The following is a 22,869-nucleotide window of genomic DNA, read 5'->3' on the forward strand; positions in this document are numbered from 1 at the left end:
GAGGTCAAGCTCAACTCCACCCCTTCCTGGATGTGTGATTTAGGGCGAGCTAGGATACTCAGCCTCTGTCTCTCAGCTTTAGATGTTTCCTCTTTCACGTGGAGCGAATAATAGCAGCTAGCTCACTTCGTTGTTTGGAGGAATAACAGAGAGAACATGCGGATACCTAGTTCATAAGTGCAGGCATCCATTCAGAAAAGAAGCACGACACTCCCCCACTCCCGCTAGTGAGGCCTCACCCTATGGCTCTCGGAGCATCTACGCTGGAAAACAACGGTCCTGTGTCAACACATACTGGGGTATTCTGTGGTTAGCAACAACACACAGAGCATTGGCAGCGTAGGCGGGTCCGGCTACGTTGTCTCCCATTCTGTGCAGAAGTGGAGATGGGCCTGAGACAGCCCCAGCACATCTCCCAGGGACACTGAATGTACTCAGGTGGAATAACTCCTGGGGAACAGGAATTGCACAGCTAGATGCACGGAACAAAACAGTTTGGTGTTGAAGAAGAAACAGGAAGGCTGGTCAGTGAAACAGATTTAAGAGTCCAGACATAGATGGGTTTAATCCACGTGGGAATTTGGTGATATAATAAAGGAGAAATTTAAATTTCAGAAATGATAGAGGCAGCATTGAATAAGTGGCATTTCAGACAACTGGCTCTCCATTTTGAACACACACACACACACACACACACACACACACACACACACACACAAAGGCGGATCCCTACCTCTAACTTGTTGTGAATAGTTTCTCATTTGTCTTTTGCTACCCATACACTTTTAATTTTATGCAGCCACTTCATCGTTTTTACGGCTTTTCTTCTCTGTGGTCTCTTAGCTCAGAAGTGTTTTCAGGACTCTCAAACGAGAAAATATTCACAGCAGTCTGATGAAGCCAACTTTGTTAACAGAGAATTTTAGGACAAGACAAACAACCCGATTTTAGAAATGGGCTACAATATGAATAAGGAGCTCACAAGAAAAGAAATACAAAAGCAAATAAGCACATGAAAAGATGCTCAGTTTCACCAATTTTTAAATAATTTTCATTTCCTTCTTCAGCTTTTTTTTCTTCTTCTTCTTCTTGAGACAGAGTCTCGCTCTGTCACCCAGGCTGTACACTGGTTGTACGCTGGTGCAACCTCAGCTCACTGCAACCTCCGCTTCCTAGGTTCAAGCGATTCTCCTGTCTCAGCCTCTCGAGTAGCTGGGATTACAGGTGCGCACCACCATACCCGGCTAAGTTTTGTATTTTTAGTGGAGACGGGGTTTCATCATGTTGGCCAGGCTGGTCTCAACCTCTTGGTGTCAAATGGTCCCCCCGCCTTGGTCTCCCAAAATGCTGGGATTACAGGCGTAAGCCCCCCTGCCCGGCTTCCTTCTTTAGTTTTTAAAGAAAAATTAAAACAATGATTTGTTTTTCCGTCTGATTGGCGAAAATTTAAATAATTCCCATCAGTTCGGCAAGGATGTGAGGCTAGCAACACTGTCATAGGCTGTTGATGACAGTGTATATTGGAGGGCAAGTTGGCAGCGATGTAAGATAAGGGTAGGGGAAGGAGAGTCCAGATGGCCGGGGAATCTCCTCTGGCCAGAGCAGAAAGTACTGAAGGAAGAGAAAGAACAGGCAGGCATACTGAGCACCTTGTCCTGTGTTTTAATTGAGGGGTTTCCTGGGGTCTCGCCCTGTGCGCTGCAGAGAGCAAGTCAGGACTGTGGAACAGCCTGTGCTGCAGGGAACCTGAAGGAAGCTTTGGCAAAACTTGGTGATGTGGTTTGGCTGTGTCCCCACCCACATCTGATCTTGAAGTGTAGCTCCCATAATTCCCACGTGTCATGGGAGGGACCTGGTAGGAGGTAACTGAATCATGAGGACGGATGTTTCCTGTGCTGTTCTCATGACAGTGAATGAGTCTCAGGAGATCTGACGGTTTCATGAAGGGGAGTTCCCCTGCACACGCTCTCTTGACTGCCGCCATGTAAGACGTGCCTTTGCTCATCCTTTGCCTTCTGCCATGATTGTGAGACCTCCCAGCCATGTGGAACTGTGAGTCCATTAAATCTCCTTCCTTTGTAAATTACCCAGTCTTGGGTATGTTTTTATTAGCAGCATGAGAACAGACTAATACACTTGGCCTCTCTCCCAAACCCGTGCTCAGTGTCTGTCCTGTTTGGAAAGCCTTTCCTGGAGATACACGCTCACATCTGAAAGACACCATCCTTCCACCCCACAGCCATATTAGCACATTGGCTTTCATATGTGTTCATTCAACCACCATTTATTTAGCATCCATGAAGCAGCAGACACTAGGGCCAGGCTCTAGAGATGCGCCCAATTGCAGAAACTCCTGGGGACACTAGGGACCCAGCTGCCACCACTCAACACATGCTTGTCCCAGACTGGAGAGCTCATGGGCTAGAGAGAAACATGGAAAGAGTCAGCAGAAGAAAGGTGCTACATGTTTGCCGGTCAATCCTGAGGAAGTCGTTTCCTTACCCTTAGACTGGCTTTCCATGCCATGTCCCTTTCTTCTTGTGTCTCCTTTTGGTGGCCTGGCATGACGGTGTGGTGTCATTGAGCCAGCTTTCACCACAGGGGAAGGGCAAGAAGAGAGCCAGACAGGCCAAGGTCTCCACGGAGCTACTGCATCTGGAGATCATTGTCATGTACATGAGCCGGTACTTTGCTCGAACTGGCTAACATCCATATTCCCATCATCCCCTCCTATCTGTCTCGTCCGCCAACACTGCAACGCAGACTACATCCAGAAGGCCCTTCTGGCTCCTTCTTAGTGGATATGGGAGACTCAGAGAGATAGTCCTGATGATGTTTTAGAGCAGGAGGGTTTTCAAGTTACTCCACACCTTGACTGTCACCTGGGGATAGAGTTTGGATATTCATCCCCTCCACATCTCATGTTGAAATGTGATCCCCAGTGTCGGAGGTGGGGCCTGGTGGGAGGTGTTTGGGTCATGGAAGCAGATCCCTCAAGAATGGCTTGGGCCATCCCCTTGGTGATGAGCGAGCTCTTTCTCTGAGTTCACATGAGATCTGGCAACTCCCTACCCCCTTGCTCCTGCCCCAGCCATGTGATGATCCAACTCCACCTTTGCCCTCTGCCATGACTGGAAGCTTCCTGAGGCCTCACCAGAAACAGATGCTGCTATGCTTCCTGTACAGCCTGCAGAACCATGAGCCCATTCAACCTCTTTTCTTATCAATGACCCGGCCTCAGGCATTTCTTTATAGCAGTGCGAGAATGGCCTAATACCCCTGTAAATTTGGGAGCTGGCTGCGGTCATCCTGGGAAAAGGTGCAGAAGACATTTGTCTTCAGAGAAAAGGAAGAAAGGAGCAGATCCACAGGGCTGAAAGACACAGGGAGGGAGGAAGTCTTGATGGTGTCTGAGTCTCTGGTTTCAGTTTGTTCCTGAGACTCAGCTGCAGTCCTGTCCTGGGCTTATGAGAAACAACCACCCCGCATCCCATAAACCCGGTATTCACATTAGAAGGTCCCATGCTTTCCTGACCTTGGTGGAGTTGCTTTCTGCTTCTTTTGACCCACAGAGTCCCAGCTGCCACATCTGCTTGATCATTACTACAGTTTGGATGTTTTTGCCCTCCAAACCTCATGTTGAAATTGATCTCCAGTGTCGGAGGTGGGGCCTGGTGGGAGGTGTTCTGCTCAGGGGAGCGGATCCCTCACGAAGGGCTTGGGGCTGTCCTCATGGTGGCAAGTGAGCTCTCCCTCTCTTAGTTCCCAGAATATCTGGTTCTTAAAAAGAGCCTGGCACCTCCTCTCTCTCTCTTGCTTCCTTGTCCTGTGACCTCTGCACATGCCACCTTCCCTTCGCTTTCCACAATGGGTGGAAGCAGCCCGAGGCCCTCCCCAGGAGCAGAGCAGACGCCACCACCATGCTTTCTGTACAGTCTGCAGAAACCTGAGCCAAATAAACCTCTTTTCTTTATCCATGACCCAGCCTCGGCTATTCCTTTGGAGCAACACAGATGGACTAAGACACTCATCTTTACAGAGGACAGTCTCTGTCTACCAATATTGGGAGTTAAGGAGGCTCCATCAGACACTCTGTGTTCCAATCTTTCGGGCAGGATGAAGAGAGAGGGAAAAAGTCTAGACTCTCTGTGGTTCTACTTTCCAGCTAAGAGATCTGGTAAAATGTGAAGAGCCCGAGACAATGGCAGCAGAGAGGTGGGGCGGTGCCCCCGACCCAGCACATTCCCCCTCAGAAAGCCAGATCATGGCAGTGGCCAGCCCTTTCCACGGTGCTGCCACATGTAACCAGTATAAGGCAGGAGTAGAGACTCCTGTGGACTTCTCAGAAAGCTGGACTTCCAGGGGTGCTGGTGGGGCCAGATGTTTCTCCTTCCTCCAGCTGCTGCAGAACTCGACCTTGCTTCCAACCCAGGCCCCTCTCAGTTAGCGGGTGTGATTCCCCAAGATGCTGTGTTTTCACAGGCAGGGAGCCACAGGCTGCCCCTGCCTTTAAATTAGTCTTGCACCCTCTCCATGAGAGCCACAGAAAGTGAAGTTCACAAAACGAGGATGCTCCGTGTAGCGGGTTGAACTGTATCCCCCAAAAGTCATGTCGACCCAGGACCTGTCGATGCAACCTTATTTGGAAATAGGGTCTTTGCAGATGTAACCAAGTTAAGATGAAGTCCTTATGGTGGGCCCTAATCCAATAGGACTCGTATCTTAATTAAAAAGGGGAAAATTTGGAAACAGACACATACGGAGACAAGGTCATATGATGACAGAGATGGAGATTGGAGTGATGCGTCCAAGCGTCTAAAAGCCACAGAACATCAAGGAATGCCACCAGCCACCAGAAGCTAGGAGAGACCAGCAACGATTTTTCCCTGGGAGCCTCTTTGGAGGGAGCGCGGCCCTGCCAACACCTTGATTTCGGACTAGTGGACGCCAGAACCTGCAAGAAAATCCATTTTTGCCATTTTAAGCCACACAGTTTGTGGTATTTTGTTCTGACAGCCCTAAATAAATGAATACGCTCTGCAAGTGGACGGTGATCCAGAAACTGCTTCCAGCCTGTAGTAAGTACAGGAGTTGAGTGTATAGGCAGGCAGAGTAAATCTGTTGAATCAGAGTGTCTGTTGACTCTAACAATAAAGTAGATGGGCTTGGATTTGGGATCTTTTTCAGTTAATCGTATGATAAATGTTATTGTTTTTACAAAAATACCAATCCATGACAGATTGGAACTACGAGAGAGAGACAGAGACAGAGACAGACAGAGACAGAGAGAGAGAGAGAGAGGAGAAATTCCTCAGTTCCTGGTGAGGGGCTGCTGCTGTTTCCTAGTTAGCTGATGAACTGGCTTCCCCTTATAGTTTATATTTCATTTGTTTCATTTGTCATTTCAGGGTAACTCTGGGGAGAGGACTTAAAAATCTTTGCCCTCCGGTCACTATTTTACCCAGAAGTTCTAATGCTTATGGTTTTCTTGTATCAAAGTTAAAACATCCTTACGAATTATTCCAATATAGAAGTGATGCAATTTCTAGATTCTGAGGTGACATCAATGATTGTAACATCATTTTTGTATATTCATAACAGAGAGAGAGAGAGAGAGAGATGGAGAGAGAAATAGGGTAGCAAAACCTGAGGGCAACATCCACAATAAAACTAAGTGGTGACAAGATATCCGCATGAACTCCAAAATCTGGACTGGCTGAAACCAAATCACCCCTCCTGCACCTGCTCCAAGATCTGCAGAGCCTTAGCATCTGAGGGAAGGAAGTGAGTGGGCACCTGGCAGACCCAGAATTCCAATACTTATCTGCCTTCAGGCAATTGCAATTATGGAATTCTTTGTGGTTGCCTCCACTACAAAACAAGGTAATAATAAAAATCATCTATAAATCTGTAGCTAACCATTTCAAAACACAAATGGACTGTAATGAGTAAGCTCAAGTGAGACAAAAAAGTGATCAACCAGATGGCTTCATCACGTCTCAACCTGGTACTTGCAGAGGGTTTCATTGAGCAGAGCTTAGTGTTGAGGCTGTGGGTGCAGCTGTGGCTTCCTCACCCCCTCCAGGCAGGCGTGGAGCACCATGGTGAGAGGAGGGGGGCCAGAGTTCACTGTAAAACCAGAAGTGGTACTTAAGAAGCCAGAGGAATTCTGAGCCTCCCCCCACCAACCTTCCTGGCAACCAGAATTGCATTCCTGCATATCTAGCACCAGAATTCCTAAGCAATTTACAAGCATTAGCACTGAAGTTGACAATCGGGGGAGTGGCGGGGNAGATCTCCCACAGTGAGAACTTTTGACAAATTAACCACTTGATCTAGAAATGTGGACCTATGGGTGCCACCCACCAACTGGGTATTTTACTGCATCTCCATGGGGCGTCTCCTTCCTCGAGGAGACTGGGGGAGAGAAGAGTTACTGCCCCAACATGCACAGCTAATGTTTCACAAATTTTTGTACCTCGATATGGTGTGGCTGTGTCCCCTCCCAGATCTCATCTTGAACTGTAGCTCCCATAATCCCCATGGGTCGTGGGAGGGACCCAGTGGGAGGTAATTGAATCACGGGGGCGGGTCTTTCCCATGCTGTTCTCACAGTAGTGAATAAGTCTCACGAGATCTGATGGTTTTACAGAGGGCAGTTCCCCTGCACATGCTCTCTTGCCTGCCACCATGTAAGATGTGCCTTTGCTCGTCCTTCACCTTCCACCATGATTGTGAGGCCTCCCCAGCCATGTGGAACTGTGGGTCCATTGAACTCCTCTTTCTTTATAAATTACCCAGTGTTGGGTATTTCTTCATAGTGAAACAGCCAAGTAGAAAGGAGTCCCGGAGAAGCTCCAACCGGCTAGGGCACTGGGAGAACAGGGTAGCACCATGGAAGTTCGTGCCGTTTCCAGGTGGGAGGAGCCTGGCCCCTCCTGTTCCTGTGTGGTAACCTGGGATTCAACCTGTGAGATGGGGGCCTGTTAACAGGAGCCCCTCTGGCTTTGCTGAGAGTCTTTTTCCTTTTTGCCCAATATATCCCATAACCCCTCACCCTTCAAAATGTCTGCATGCCAAATCTTTCCTGGTCATGTGACAAGAACCCAGTTTTTAGCTGAACTGAGGAGAAAGTCCTACAACAGTAGCAGTGTGAAAATGGTCAAATACATACCTCTTAACCCATTGGGCTTAACTAGTAAGTCTATGGTGTACCCACAGCCAAAAGTTTACCCCTTACTCTGTTTGCTCATCCCAAATTATTTCTGGCCATTGTTGCCCGCCATATCTCATCAGAGGTTCTGCAACAAGGTCAAATGGCGTCTATGAGATATTCTAACAATGAGAGGCCAACATAGCACATGTCCCAAACGTAAACCCTCTCCCGTGAAGAATTACCTGCAGAGACAATAAAGTTCAAAATTCTCCTGGTCAGCCTGGGCAACATAGGGAGATCCTGTCTCTACAAAAAAAATAAAAATAAATTAGCCGGTGTTGGGGGGATCAGACTCAACACCAGGTCGTGGGGGTGACGAAGTCCGGCAGAGTCAAAGGAATGAGAAAAGACAGTTTGAGAGAGAAAGTGGGTCCAGGGGGCCATCGCGAGTGTATGGAGGCTGCGAAGACCCCGAGCTCTGGAAGCCCAGATAATTTATTGGTGATCAAACAAAGAAACAGGTGGTGAGAATGTGGGGTTGAAAGGGAGCATTGCTGCATTAAGCACATGACTTACAGCTGTGATGGTTTAGCATATGCTCTGCTACTTGAGATAATGGAGAGCAGGTTCTTTTAACTCAAGATACAATTGATTCTGGGAGAGCAAGGAGCCAGCAAGTCTGGACACATTCCAGAGCCATGAGCCCTGGATTCTATCCAAGCCACGCCCTGGGCTTAGATTATGGTATGTCAGGGTAGCCTTCCACCCTTTAGCACAGAGCTTGGTGTTCCAAAGGCCACAAGGGGTTTTAGACCCTGGACCCCAGACATGTTCCAAGACTTTTACATTATGTCAGACATGGAAGCCCTGCCTCAGCTTCTCTCCCAACACTCAACTTTTCTCCCAACAAGCCGGGCATTCACCTGTAGTCCCAGCTACTTGGGAGGCTGAGATGGGAGGATCGCTGGAGCCTGGGAGGTCGAAGCAGCAGTGAGCTGTGATCGTGCCAGTGCACTCCGGCCTGGGTGACAGAGCCAGACCCTTTCTCAAAAAAATAAGATAAAATAAAAATTAAATCTCCCGGCAAGCTGAAGCTCAAAGGCATTAGAGAAAAGCCCTGCCCCCCACCCCAGGCCCCCGCCCCCCAAAGTCTTTTGATCTTGTGAGCTAATGTTGGAAGAAACTGAAGTCCCCAATCACTCTCTCCAACCTCCTCTCTGCTTCCACTCAGCTAGATGCTCTCGATGGCTTGTGGGCCCAGAGGTCTGCAGTCTAGACCGCCATCCACAGGAATGGGTGCTGTTTATTCAGTGCCTCGGCAGTTGGGTTATTTAAATGCCAACTCACTGTCACTTTCCCCTTTAGAGAGTTCATAGGATGCACAGGAATATCTAGCCCCGGCCTTACAGCCACCAAATGTAGAAGACAAGCCAGTGTCCCATCCCAGTAGAATTATGTTCCCAGAACTCAGTCCCACGTCATCCCAAACCCTATCAGAATTGGTGATCTCTAACTGACATCTAAGTTGAGGGAGGTGCAGAAAGTCTGGGTAATTTTCAGAGCTGTGGTACCTGAGCTATTGCTGCTTTAGGATGTTTAGAAATTTGCAAAGGCAACAGCCACAGTTACTGAGGGGTCATTTGCAGTGCCTTTCTTTCAAAATGTTCAGTTTCTATTGGAATCTTCTTCGCTTTCCATTCCTCTCTCAGGGCCCTATGCCGAGGCAATCCTGGCCGGAAAGCTGCCTGCCAAAGGTGCCCCAAGGTCTCCCTGAGCAGGCACTCTCAGGGCGCTCCGTCATTCCCTGCCTGCCGGCCGCAGCCACTCTAGACTGCCAACCCCACGTCCACCACCACTGCCCTTTCCAGGTATACCAGTGCACAGGTCAGTGCCACCTGGGCCTCTGGGCCAGCTGTCTCCCACAGTGTCCTTGGGTTTCTGCTGTTGGCCGGCTCAGTTCAGGAAGTCTCGGCAACTCCGGAACAGTCCCGCATGCTTCCCACTTGCAAGGCAAGATCCCTCGTAGGGCACCTCCCAAAGCCTGTTCCCTGGGTGCTGAGAACAATAGGGTTTCCATGGCCTGAGCCTCCATTATAAGCAGAAGAGCTCTGTTTTAGCAACTGTAGCTGAGATGAGACAGGTGCCTGAGAGGAGGAAGGGGGAAGAGCAAGGTGGAGGGGCTGGAAACGTGCCACCGTGCGGTGTTGGGAGCCCCTTTGGGGGTGGAGGCAGAGGCAGAAGCTACTGGAGTGATTCGAGGGGGAGAGTGTGTGATTCTAAGCTCAGACAGGGCTGTTTGGGGGTCCTGTTTCCTGTTTTGTCGTTTCCAGTAAGAAGCCGAGCTGGCCCTCCAAGGACTGGAAGCTTCCGAGGCGTGGCAGTGGCATTGGCCTGTGCACTGGTATACCTGGAAAGGGCAGTGGTGGCAGATGTGGGGTTGGCAGCCTAGAGTGGCTGTGGCTGGCAGGCAGGGGACGATGGAGCGCCCTGACTGGGCTGGGCAGCGGTGACCTCGGTCCTGCTCTACTGAGAGGGCGACCGTGGTGCAGGCTGGACGTTGGGCTGCACCCCAGTTAGGAGTCATTGGGATGTGGCTACACTCGCCTGGGGTGACGATGGGGTTAGGTGGAAGGTTAGGTCAGCTGAGTAGTAGCATTCTCGGGTTCTCTGACTCTGATTCCCCACCTCACTCCATGAAGATGACTCACTCACTTTGATGACTGTGGTTTTGCAGATTAAATGTGGAGGCCTTGAGAGCCCGAAGAATGTCCCCTCTGAGTTATTACAGAGAAGCACAGAATCCCAGTGCAGTTTGTGTGTGTGCGTGCGTGCGTGTGTGCGTGCGTGCGTGCGTGCGTGCGTGTCTGGTGGGGGGGCGGGGGAGCGGTGTCTCAAAGGCCACCAATCTCAAGCCCCGTTGCCCACTTTATGTGTCTCTCTAGCAAGGCGTGGGGCACGGGTTTCCACCCAAGCCAACCCTCTGCATTTCTGGCCTCTGGAGTCAGCCTGAGGTCCATTCACACACTGGTAATTGCACAGCGGGGGCTGCCTTTTCAGCAGATCTGACTGAAGTAACATTGCCCAGACCTATGCCATCTCTAGGGTTGGCACATAAGACATAAGTGGTCGGGATTTGGGGTCCACTGGGAACCTGAGGAACTGAGTGACCTGGGGAAGTCACTCCCCTCAGTGGGTGAGTCCCAGCACGGCTGGCTGGCCAGCGCCTTCCTGGCCTCTCCTGGGACTTCCCGAGTCCCGCCTTCGCCGCTATTTAAGGCAAGTTGCAGACCTTGGCGACTCCTCGAAGGACACTCCCTTTCTAAGAGCTGCCAGCAAATCCTTCTGAGGGCTGCTCCCCGTGGTCCAGACAGGCTGGAAAGCCACCGTCTGAGCTCCAGGAAGCCATTGGGCCCCGCCACTGTTCACCCGAGGATAGGCTATTCTCACTGATAGCAGACGGTTCTCAATGGAAGAGTCTCCCAGACGGCGCTGCTCTCCGGATTTCTGCCCCTCCCAGGCCACCCCAGGCCTCCTCTCCAGGAGTGCTCAGGGGAGTGAGAAAAGCCAGGTATGCCATGCTCTATGCCAGGATGCGCTCGGTGCCATGGGCTGTGGTAAAAAATAAACGCCAGAAGCCACTTCAACAGCAAAGTACTCAAAGTCTGATGAAATTATGATTTATTTTAGTTAGATTTTATTTTTGTTTATGTGTGTTATTACTTTCTGTTATTAACATTAGTCTACAATTAGTTAAATTAGAGCGCATTCATACTGTGGAATGCAGCAGCTACAAAGAATGAAGTAAGCCAGTAAGTGCTGACTGAAAACCGCTCCCAGGCATTTCGTTAAGTGACAAATTAAATCACTACAATAAGGGTGGGAAGTTTGTAGACTATGATCCCATTGAATGTTTGCAGTGGGTGAGTGGGGTGTTTGTGCACACGCACGTGTGTGTATGTGTGTGTGCGTGCGTGTGTGGGAACCCGTGTGAGTGTGTGAGTGCGTGTTTGCGTGCACGGCACCAAGCAGGGAAGAAAATGTCCCTGGCAGCTAAGAATGGTTCCCTCTGGAGAGTGGGGAAAGACGGAAGAAGCAGGAATCTTCACTCTGACTTTCACGTCTTACTTTTCAAGTGTTTGCACGACGTGTGACTTTTACCTTCCTTTTTGTGTCTTTCAGTGTTTTCAAGGTTAAGGGCCCAAAGGAAACAGAGCACACCCCACGTCTCTACAGTGCTGTCATGGGAGAAAAGAGTGGACATGATTTGATGTGGCAAAGCTACAGGCAAGGGCACGAGTCCAAGGAAGACAGACATGAACCCAGAAAGCAGGTTCTCGCCTACCCGCAGGGAGAGCCGGCCAGGGGCCATGGAGGGACTGCGGGAGGCTGGGCTGGGTCGCAGGAGGGGGCTGGGCTCTCTCTGGAGGGAACCCCTGTCTGGAGGGAGGCCGGTCACCCTGCCCTCTGCCCGTCCTTCCAGCCTGGGCTCCTGTGACCATAGCGAGAGGAGATGCCAGAGGGGAAGCCCGAGCTGGGCTGGGCTCCGTCCGGACAGGGGACCTGGGGCAGAAGCCAGGGGCGGGGGCAGGAGCAGGAGGTGGGTCATCCAGGGAAGAAGGCTTCCTGACCCTGTGCTCTAAGGCGAGGAGTGGGCACGTGGCCCTCTGGGGACCTGTCCGGCTCAAAGACTCCAGGTGCCCTTCAGGTGAGTAAAACAACCGAGTAATCCTCAGTGCAACGCAAAAGCGGCTGGAAAGCTGGAATCACAGTCACCACCTATGCTGAGCAAAATCACGATTAAAATGGGTTTTCGGCTTTCGCTGAACCCACTTTGCGCCTCAGTGGTCCCAGTAGAAATGGCTCCTGTAGTTGACAGCTCCACTGGCACTGGACACTCCTTGATTCTTACTTTGCGGAATCTCGAGAATCTTTTAAGATTGCTGGGATGGAGGGACGCACGGGGAGAAGTGGCAGGCGAAACACCAGGTCCTGCCAAGGGAAGGAGGAAACAAACGCCTCCCCGGTGGATTCCAGGGAAACAGACCAGCCAAGGGTGTGGTTCCACACCGGGTGCTTGAGCCCCTGTTGTCCTGAGACCATTCCTTCCCTGACTCTCTCCTAACTCTGTCCCCGTCGCTCCCACTCGGCGACCTGGCTCGCCCTTTGCCCTCTGCTCTTCTCACTCTATGCCTGACCCCACACTAACTGTAGAAAATGCAGAAATGAAAAACAGACATTCATTCAACAAACATTTATTCTTTTATATTATTTATTTATTTATTGAGAGATGGGGTCTGGCTCTGTCGCCCAGGCTGTAGTGCAGTGGTACGACCATAGCTCACTGCAGCCTCCACCTCCTGGGCTCAAATGATCCTCCTGCCTCAGCCTCCTCAGTAGCTGGGACCACAGGCGCATGCCACCATGCCCGGCTAACTTAAAACCATTTTTTTTTTTTTGGTAGAGATGGGGTCTCACTCTGTTGTGCAGGCTGCTCTCGAGCTCATGGCCTCAAACAATCCTTCTGCCTCAGCCTCCCAAAGTGCTGGGATTACAACCATCAGCCACCTCCAGGCCAGCCAACAAACATTTATTGACACTCCTAATCTGTGCCAGCCGTGGTTTGAGAGGCCGCATTAACACACTGTGCCTGCCGTCATGGAGCTCATAGGCTGTTGCAGTAGACAGAGAAGTGAACAAAGAATTACAGGGCTCAGAGATAAATCACCCAATCGACTGGGGATGCCAGAGAGGCACCAGATCCGAGGTGGGTTGGGCCCCTTCCGCTCTAGTGTCCTGTGCTCTAGCGTCCTGCTCACAGTCGGCTGCTGGAACCCTGGGAGTTTGGAGGTGGTAGTTAGGGAAGGACAAAGTGGCTGATGCACAAAGCCAGGAGTGTCCACACCCTACAGCAACTCCCTACAGCCCGGTGACTGTGTCTAAACCTATTTAGTACCTCGAGCTCAGCCCCCTGCCCCCGCCCCAGAAAAGTCTTGAAAGCATAGAACAGCGCTGACAGAAAGATTGTCTTTAGCATCTGGGAAAAGCAACTTCGTGTTTAGAATTTGCTCATCTGGGTTCATTTTGATAATAATTCAACAGGTGAACTGATGTGGCATCCCATAAGCAGTTCTTCATTTTCAGTGAACAGAGGGCAGAATTCGAAAAGCTGGTGGAGTGAAACCCAGGGCTAAGCCTGGAAAAGAGGGTTGGAGGGCTGCGAGAGCTGGCTGCACTCCCATTCCTGGAAAGGACTTCAGGGTTTCTCATGACTTGGAGAATTGCTGGAAAAACAAAACAAAACAAAACCTAAACCCTGTAACCCAGTTCTACAAGGCAGCCTGTAGGATGAACCGATTGCAGAAAAACCACACCTTAAGCTCTGAGTTTGTTATCTTGGGCTTCGGCGACCTGGCGGAACTGCAAATCTTCTTTTTTGGACTGTTTCTAATCATGCATCTTGTCACCCTGGCGGGGCACACAACTATTGTGCTCCTCACCCTCATTGACTCCTGCCTGCAGACCCCCATGTATTTCTTCCTCCAAAACCTGTCCACCGTTGAGATTTGCTATACATTGGTTATTGCCCCCAACATGCTGGCCAATTTCGTGTCCAGGAACCAGCGGATGCCCTTTCTGGGCTGTGCCCTGCAAATGCACTTCTTCGTTGCCCTGGGTGGGGCGGAGTGCTTCCTCCTGGCCCTGACAGCCTACGACCGCTTTGTGGCCATCTGCAAGCCCCTTCACTACACACTCCTCATCACCAGGACCCTCTGCCTGCAGATGCTGACTCTGGCGTGCATTGGCGGCTTTGCGCTCTCCCTCACATTGACCACGCTGATATTCCTCCTGCCCTTTTGTCAGTCCCACGAGATCAATCATTTCTTCTGTGACATCCCTGCCGTGCTCTTCCTGGCCTGCTCGAACACTCGAGCCAATGAGATTGCTGTCTTCCTCGTCTGCACGCTCATCCTCTTGATCCCCTTCCTGCTGATCCTGCTCTCCTACGGATTCATTATCGCGGCTGTCCTCAGAATCCGCTCGGCCGCGGGCAGGAGCAAGGCCTTCTCCACCTGCGCGGGGCACCTGCTGGTCTCGCTTCTTCACTATGGCTGTGCAGTCTTCATCTACATTCGCCCCAAGTCCTGCTACGCCCCCGACCAGGACAAAATTGTGTCCTTAATCTACACCAATGTCACCCCCATGCTCTACCCTATGATCTACAGTCTGAGGAACAAGGAAGTCAAGGGTGCCCTCAGGAGACTTCTGCACAGTCACAGTCCATGAAGCAGCAGCCCCATGCGAGTTGAAGGGGAAGGCAGAGCCCTCTGAGAACAGCCTGGCTCCCTTTCCAGAACCCAGCTGTCTCCCGATGCACCTGGTGGCCCCACCCCTCCCTTTGAGGGCTTCTCCGTGGTTCTGAGTGCACCTGGGACTCACTGCCCCCTTTGCTGTGGCCGGACAGATGGAAGGGATGCGAAGGTTTGCTGAGACGCAGCAGGTCTGGGGCGGACAGTTCCATCCAGCACCCACAGCAATGGCAGAGACGTGGACACTGAGAGGCAGAAGGGCCTCAGATGGCCCAAATGAAACATTAAGCCAGCTGCTTCTGTGACCAAACAACCAGCAGGGCTAGAAACACAAGGAGTTCCCAGATCCAGACTAGGGAAGGCTTGGATGGAAAGGCAGAGCCAGCCTGGAAACAGAATCCCTGCATCACCAGAAAACAACGTCATGATCGCTTGAGACACGAGAGTGTAATCCGAGGCAGCAGCTCCAAGGGCGTGTCAGGCTTGGCCCCACTTCTGCTCCCAGTGCAGCTGACCCCTCCTCATCCTACCAATGTCAGTGAAAGGGCCACTTGTTCCCAGAAGCCCCATGGGTGGTCTGTCTCCCCGGCTGAGCTGGAGACTCCTCGAAGGGGAGAACCAGTTTCGAGGTCTCTGCCGCCCCAGCCCCTGGCACATAATAGATGCGCCATAAGCGGTAACGGAACTGAACCGTGAGCCCCCCGAGTTTTGGCACAGGAATGGCTTCAGATCCCAGTTGCTAATGAAACAGAAACTTTTCATATCCTGCTGGGCTGAGGCCTCTGTGACTCGGGGACAAAGGTCAGGTGTAATGATCTCAAGAATGTGTTTGCTGGCCCCACTCTCACTCCACAGGCTGGCCAAGTGGTTGGATCTCTGAGTTTCCCTCGACCATAACACTTAGCAGGGAAGACACACTTCTTTGTTTCTTTTAGAGACAGGATCTTACTCTGTAGCCCAGGCTGGAGGGCAGTGATGTGATCACAGCTCACTGCAGCCTCAACCTCCCAGGCTCAAATGATCCTACCGCCTCAGCCTCCAGAGCAGCTGGTACTACAGGTGTGTGCAACCGCTCCTGGCTAATATTAATATTAATGTTTTTTTTTCTTTTGAAGAGACGGCGGGGGCGGGGGGGGAATCTCGCTATGTTGCCCAGGCTGGTGTCCAACTCCTGGACTCAAGTGATCCTCCCACTTTGACCTCCCAAAGTGCTGGGATGACAGGCGTGAACCACCACACCCGGCCAGGAAATATTTCTTGAAAGAAAGAATGAGAGAGTACCTCTTGTCTCCCCAGTACAGGGCTTGGCACTGGGGATACAGAAAAGCTCCAGACAAGCTTCCTGCCTTTATGGAGCTCACAAAGTAGGCTGGGCTATTAGGCACTAAGACAAATCACTGTCATACAATGGGTACTCGCCATTCCTGCACAGGAAAGGGTCACTCACCCCTACCACCAAACCTAGGAACGGCCACATGCTGCTCAAAGGGTCAACACAGCTGCCTTTCACTGTCCTCAAGTGATGGCGGGTGGGCGCTCAGAGAAGACCAAAGGCTCAAGGCCAGGGGACTAGGCCAGCCGGGGCTTCTCAACAGACCCCCATCCTGAGTCCCACACAAGAGCCCGCAATGACCCCCACAGGGCGAAACAAGCCCCTCTCACCAGCCCTGGTAGGTATGGCTGGGCCCTCCCCCTGGTCCATATGAGGCCAGCCTACACCATCCCCACTTAGACCGCCCCACTCAGGCCAAATTCCTGGGAAAGGGGCTGGGAATCTGCGTAGAGCGGGGGAGATTGTTCTCATCATATAGGTGAGAGATGATGCCGACCTGGCCTGGGGAGGGTGGAGACGACACATTGAAGGAAACTGATTAGACGGAAGGTGAGATGACAGAGTACGGGGCCATGGAAACACGCGTCGCCAAGACAGAGAACGAAGCAGAGGGAAGCCATTCCGGGAGTCGGGGGACAGGCAGTGAGGTCGGCTGGGGGCAGGTTGGGTTGGAAGTACCTACAGGCCATCCAAGCGCACATGACTGTACTGGTTTGAAACTCTGGAATTCAAGCAAAGAGACCCCTGCTTAACTTTAATTCGACGGCCCTCTTTGAATATAGACATCCTGGCCCTGTCACCTCTGAAGCTTCGCCATTCCAGATGATGCCAAATGTGATTTCAAATACATTTCATCCATTCCGAGCAAGTCTTCTCTGATTCGGAAACACACGGGCGATCACTGCCAGCGTGTGTGGACCAGGACCAGCCCTCTGGAGAGGAGGGGCTCTTACGGGCCTTGGTACGTTTTGTGTTTAAGCACACATGTGTTCTTCATGAGTGCCCCCAAGGTGCAGAAGAAAAAAGAAAAATCTCATTGTGTGGTAGTGACAAAATGCTGATGAAGCAAACTATCAACAGCCCTCTGGAGGAATAACTTTCAAGGTAGGATGAACTGCGTGTATGGAATTTGGAAACAATGGTTTTTTGGAAGTGGCTGAAAGCCACAGAGACAACCGGGAGAGCCGGGTGACATCGGCCCCGTGGTGTCTAGCGTGGGCCCCAAGGCTTGGTGACTTCAGGGACTTCATCACGGCACCGTCCACCTCATTGCGTCAAGAAAAGGTGCCAATTAGAACAAGTTTCAGAGGAAAAACACAGCCTCCAGTGAATCGAACAGGCTCATTTAAACTTTGGCAAACTGGCTCACTCCGGAGCTCATTAGAAATTTTCCTCAACAGCAAGTAATGAATAACTTTCTTAATCACTTTCTGCTTATAAATGTAATACATGTTCAGTTCACTGTAAAAGAAGAGGAAATGTGGGCAAGTTTGGAAGAGAAAATAAAAAACCAACCATTATCTCGCCGCCAAGGATAACGACAATGAAAATGTGGTGTATTTCTGGATAAATGAGCTGATTCTTGTCTAGTGCCTACGACAGTGGTTTGGGACGTGGTAACCACCCAACAAATGTTACTGGTTATCATTATTCTCATTGCTAGTAGGCTTAGAATAGTCTTTTCTGATGCTATCCCTCCCCCAGCCCCCCACCCCCGACAGACCCCGGTGTGTGATGTTCCCCTCCCTGTGTCCGTGTGTTCTCATTGTTCAACTCCCACTTATGAGTGAGAACATGCGGTGTTTGGTTTTCTGTTCCTGTGTTAGTTTGCCGAGAATGATGGTTTCCAGCTTCATCCACGTCTCTGCAAACGACACGAACTCATTCTTTTCCATGGCTGCATATATTCCATGGTGTATATGTGCCACATTTTTAAAATCCGGTCTAACATTGATGGGCATTTGGGTTGGTTCCGAGTCTTTGCTATTGTGAACAGTGCTGCAATAAACATACGTGTGCATGGTTTTTTATAGTAGATGATCATAATCCTTTGGGTATATACCAGTAAATGGGATTGTGGGTCAACGAGTTGATTGGGTGCCAGCAAACCAGCATGGCACATGTATAGCCTAGGTAACAAACCCTGCACATTGCGTCACATGTAACCCCAGAACTTAAGGTATAATAATGGAAAACGAAACGAAGGAAGGAAGGAAGAAGGAAGGAAGGAAGGAAGAGGGAAGGGGAGGGGAGGGGAGGGGAGGGGAGGGGAGAAGAAAGAAAGTCTTTTCCATTCCAACAATCAAATAAAGTTCATTTAAATTTTCTTCCAATGTTTTCACTTTTATTGTGTCTCTATTAGGTCAATACATTCTAAACAGTTCAGATACTATAGCAATATTTCTCTATATAGCATTCCCCCTCCCCCGTGCTTCTACTGAGATACGTATCGGCAGCCTGAGAAGTCGGTGTTCCTTTGTCCACACCCATCGTTGTGCATCCGTTTCATTTCATTCGCTCCACAGTCAGCCGCACCTCAGAGTTGTCCTTCAAAGGGTGACAGACTAAGACATTTATCCGGTGACTCTTGGCCGCATCGGTGGGGGGCTGTGTCCAAGGGTACAAATTCCCCCGAGCTTCCAGGCTCACCCTGTGCAGAGCACAGGAAAAAAAGGAGATGTGTCGGGAGCTGCAGGAGGGGAGCTGGCACAGGGCACAGAGGTGCCCATCCCAGCAGCTGAGAGTCAGAAGGCACGTGCAGGGGACCCAGAGGCTCAGCAGGATCTGAAATGTGAGAAGATGTCTACAAACACAGAGGTGCAGGAGGAGGCCGGAGACGACAGTCACTGGAGGGGCTCTGAGACGTGCATAGGAAACAGGACAGAGCTTGGTAGCAGCACTCATTTGTCGCCCTGCCACACACAGCCTGTGTTTTCTCCTTGATGGCCCCATCTCAGTAGGACCCAATAATGCCAACGCCTGGAGATCCCCCTGGACAACCGTCTTTGTCCTCCACATCTGGTCCTCCGCTACACCTGGGGCTTGGATCTGCCAAGGAGCTCTTTCCAGCTTTCTAGACACCTGTGGAATCCCTTCACCCACCCTTCTCCACCAGTGTGGCTGCTCTCCAGCCCACTCTCGTCCTGCTCTCCCGCCAAGTGCCTTAGCTCCAGGGGGACGAGGCTTTCCCTGGGCTGCTGCCTTCCCTGCTCCCTTCCCAGTCCCCAGAAGGGTGCCGGCTGCAGAGGCCTCCAGAGCAGAGCCTTGCTCACCGCATCAGCTCCAGCTGGAGGAGCTGGTTCCCCCTACCTCCTGTACCCCAACCCCTTCTTAAAGCAGCAGAGGCGGAAGCCGGAGCCTGCTTTGGAAAATGGCATGCTTTTATTGCTGTGTCTGCATTGGCTTTTTAGCGCTCTAAGAATGTCCCCGCAGTCTGGGCTGTCCTCTGCCAGCCCCAGCCCTCCAGCCTCTGTTCCCGTGTCGGGGAAGCCTTTCTCAGGGTCACTCAGCTGTCTCAGGACTGGATGTGGCACAGACATACGTAGGTAAAAGCTGCTACACGGAAGACTGGAGGTGCGGGAAGTGCATTGGCTTTAAGCCTAGAGGTGGGAGCCGTGTCCGGGGTCCTTTCCTGCGGGTGTGCCTGTTACCAAAATACCAAGGGTTTGGTCTAGGTCCTGCTGCTGGCCGCACAGAAAGCCAATGACTGAGACGAAGAGAATTACCAGGGAAGACAGCTTTAATTGGGTGCTGCAGCCGGGGAGATGGGAGTTAAGTCTCAAATCCATCTCCCTGACTAAAACTAGGGGTTTATATAGCAGGGAAGAAATGCACCAATGTGTAGGAAAACAGGAACTCGGGAGGGCCCAGAAAGCAATCCTGATGAATGAGGGGGTCCAGCATCTCATTGCCTGGATGTGGTGATCTGGTGAGTTTCGCTTCTTTGATACTTTGAGAGGCCCCAAGGTCATTTCCTGAGGAAGGAATTCAGATAAAACAACTGTAAGGTTCAAGCTTGAAGACCAGAAGGGTCAGTTTCTATGTTTATCAAAAAGAACAGCCTATGGGACGATTGGATCCGTTTCATGCCCAGCCCAGGGTGCAGGATGTGGGAAGCCTGAGTTGGCCTGGTGAGCAGCCCAGACACCCGGGATGGAGTAGTGCAGCCTCTACTCCCACAGACTTGTGAACAGGGTGTGGAGACAGACACCCAGCTCCTAGGACCATGCCACCCCCACCCCTGCCTACCTCTCGCAGCACCTTTCCTGTGGATCTGACGCCCTTCCAGACACACAAGTAGGCCAGCACCCGGCAGGCCAGCAGACCACAGGGTCACCTCCCAGCTGAGGGCCTCCCGCACCTCCGACGCTGCCAGGGGAGCAAGGGAAGGAGGGAGAGAGGCAGATCCCATGAGGTCTGTGCTGGGAGACAAGGGAACTATGGGGTCCCCCCAAGGAGTCCTGGCTCCCTTCCCTCCCCCAGCTCTGGTCCCGCTGGTGCCTCCCATCCACGTGGGCTGGACCTGGGGCCAGGGAGCCCCTGGGTGACGGGAGGCCACCCCCGAACCACCCGACCTGCAGCTCCAGCTCCCCCACCAGGCTGGGCGACCAGGACAGGGACCAAAGCTGCTGAACCCAGTTAGAGGCCTGGCCCCGCGGTCTGTCCTGGGCACTCCCCCAAGGACAAGCAGGGCAGGCAGAGTCTGGGACGATGGCCGCACAGCCCTGGCCCCGTGTTCCCAGGCCCGCCTTGCTCCTCGGTGTGAGGGAGACTGGGGGATGGGACAGGCTGAGCCCCGCCGTGCCCGACTCCCTGCAGGGCTCCCGGGACAGGGCCCGGCGGACAGTCGGCTGCTCAGGGGTGAGGGGTCCAGGCTGGCATCGTGGCCACCTTCCGGCCCGGGCTCTCTTGGGGCGGGGCAGCGTTGGCGAGAACCAGTCACGCGCTCCAGGGCTCGCCCAGGGTCTCTCAGGGCCGGAAGTAGGGACCCTGTGCGCAGGCGCCCTGAGGATCCCGGGCTGCCCCTCGCACGCCAGGGGGCGGAACTTCCTGCAGCCTCACTGCCTCCGCGTCCTCGTGGGCCCTGACTTTCTCTCTGAGCGCGCCACAGAGGTCCAGGAGCCATGCAGGCCGCAGGCCAGGGCACAGGGGGCGCGGCGGGCGATGCTGATGGCCCAGGGGGCCCTGGCGTTCCTGGTGGCCCAGGGGGCTATGCTGGCGGCCCAGGCGAGGCGGGCGCTGTGGGCGACGGAGGTCCCCAGGGTGCAGGGGCAGCAAGGGCCTCAGGGCCGGGAGGAGGCGCCCCACGGGTGCCGCGTGGCAGTGCTGCTTCTGCACAGAATGGAAGCTGCCAGTGCGGGGCCAGGGGGGCGGAAAGACGCCTGGTTCAGTTGTATCCTGTTGGGGGCAACGGGGTCAAGAGGTGGGGGGGCAGGGCCAGCAGGTGGGGAGGGCAGGGTCAGGTAAAGCAGGGGAGATGGAGTAAGGGTTGGGTGGGTGGGGTGGGAATTGGGAGGTGGGGATACGGAGCCAGCTGTGAGGAGCCAGCAGAAGGCTGGAGGTAGGGGGTGTGCAGGGTTGGGAGAGGGGATGGGTGATGGGGTTAGGGGCACTGGGTCATGCAGGAAGGGGGGCAGGGGGCCAGGAGATAGGGGGACCCGGGTGTAGGAGGGGATCAGGAGGTGGGGGGAAGGGAGCAAGATGGGAGCGGGTGGCGGGAGGTGGGGAGAGGGAGGGTTGGGTGACGAGGAGGGGCCGAGTGATGCGACAGGGGCAGGGTGGGGAGGGGCCTTGTAAGGGCATGGAGGAGTCACCTTGGGGTGCAGCAAAGGAACGTGTGGAACCAAGACAGCTGAGTGGGATGTGCTACTGGGCCAGTGCCTGGGGAGACAGCCTGGGAGGGATGCGCTGGGCAATCGGGGGTGGGGGTGAGGAGTGGGGAAAGCTGACCTGGGGTAAGCAGCAGGCCGGAGGCACAGGCCACGTCCTAGGAGATGATGCCTTAACAGGGCCCCCACCAGCTACCTCACCATGCCTTTCCCGACACCCATGGAAGCAGAGCTGGCCCACAGGAGCCTGGCCCGGGATGCCCCACCGCTCCCCATGCCAGGGGTGCTTCTGAAGGAGTTCACCGTGTCTGGCAACATACTGACTATGTCAGTTCAGGACCAGGACAGGGACGGGGCCTGGGTGGGTGGCGTGCGCAGCGTGGCAGGGTGGGGGCTGGGATCCGCCTACACCCCACGGTCAGGTCTCCAGAGACCTGAGAACACCCCAGCACAGGGTCTCAGAACAGAGACCTGGTGCACCAGGCCCGCCACCACCCGAGGGAGCCCGGGGAGATGGGTGCAGAGGTGTCGCCTTTAACCTGATGTTCTTCGCCCCTCACATTTAGCCGACTGATTGCTGCGGACCACCGCCAACTCCAGCTCTCCATCAGCTCCTGTCTCCAGCAGCTTTCCCTGTTGATGTGGATTACGCAGTGCTTTCTGCCTGTGTTTTTGGCTCTGCTTCACTCAGGACAGAGGCGCTAAGCCCAGCCTGGTGCCCCTTCCTAGGTCGTGCCTCCTCCCCTAGGGGATGGTCCCTGCACCAGTGGCCACTTCATTGTGGGGGCCTGATTGTTTGTCGCTGGAGGAGGCCGGCTTACGTGTTTGTTTCTGTAGGAAATAAAAGTGAGCTACAATTCCGTGTCTGAGTCTCTTCTCGGCGAGCGATGCCCTTTAATTGGGACTTGCGTGCCCTTGTCCTCGGGTTGCAGGGGAGGCTCTGGGATTCAGAGATTGAAGTAGCACAAGGTAATGGAAGACAATTTGGGAAATGGGGGAAAATGAAAAGCCACTGGGTCCCGCCGTTCAGCTTTAACTACTGTGGACGTTTTCGAATCCTTTCCTCAATATGCTTGCATTTCTGTGTTAAATATATGACAGTAGCACATGTAATGTTTTTCCAGCTCAGCATTAAATTTGTTCCCAAATTGTCTTCATTGAACATATATGAGCTTTTGTGCTTTCTAAAAATGCTTCAAAAACATGTGCTTGCACAGATGCATAAAACCAGCATTATCATTTCAC

General features: G+C 52.7%; 2 protein-coding genes and 1 long non-coding RNA gene across 3 annotated transcripts; 2 read left to right on the forward strand and 1 right to left on the reverse strand.

The window, feature by feature from the left end:
- Positions 1 to 13,501: 13,501 nt before the first annotated feature.
- On the forward strand, positions 13,502 to 14,440 carry LOC108518785 (olfactory receptor 10Q1-like). The gene has a single exon (XM_017857427.1). The coding sequence runs from the start codon at positions 13,502 to 13,504 to the stop codon at positions 14,438 to 14,440; it is 939 nt and encodes a 312-aa protein (XP_017712916.1).
- Positions 14,441 to 19,206: 4,766 nt separating this feature from the next.
- On the reverse strand, positions 19,207 to 20,777 carry LOC108518787 (uncharacterized). Its single transcript, XR_001882470.1, has 3 exons — positions 20,687 to 20,777; positions 20,045 to 20,164; positions 19,207 to 19,770 (listed from the first exon to the last, which is right to left on the reverse strand). It is a non-coding gene; the product is annotated as an uncharacterized LOC108518787 (long non-coding RNA).
- A 48-nt stretch (positions 20,778 to 20,825) lies between these two features.
- Positions 20,826 to 22,479, forward strand: LOC108518786 (cancer/testis antigen 1-like). The gene is made up of 3 exons (XM_017857428.1): positions 20,826 to 21,188; positions 21,817 to 21,951; positions 22,191 to 22,479. The coding sequence occupies exons 1-3, from the start codon at positions 20,920 to 20,922 to the stop codon at positions 22,327 to 22,329; spliced, it is 543 nt and encodes a 180-aa protein (XP_017712917.1). The 5' UTR covers positions 20,826 to 20,919; the 3' UTR covers positions 22,330 to 22,479.
- Positions 22,480 to 22,869: the final 390 nt, after the last annotated feature.

This window comes from Rhinopithecus bieti, unplaced genomic scaffold (genome assembly GCF_001698545.2).
Source record: "Rhinopithecus bieti isolate Rb0 unplaced genomic scaffold, ASM169854v2 scaffold_47305, whole genome shotgun sequence".
Taxonomy (NCBI): Eukaryota; Metazoa; Chordata; class Mammalia; order Primates; family Cercopithecidae; genus Rhinopithecus; species Rhinopithecus bieti.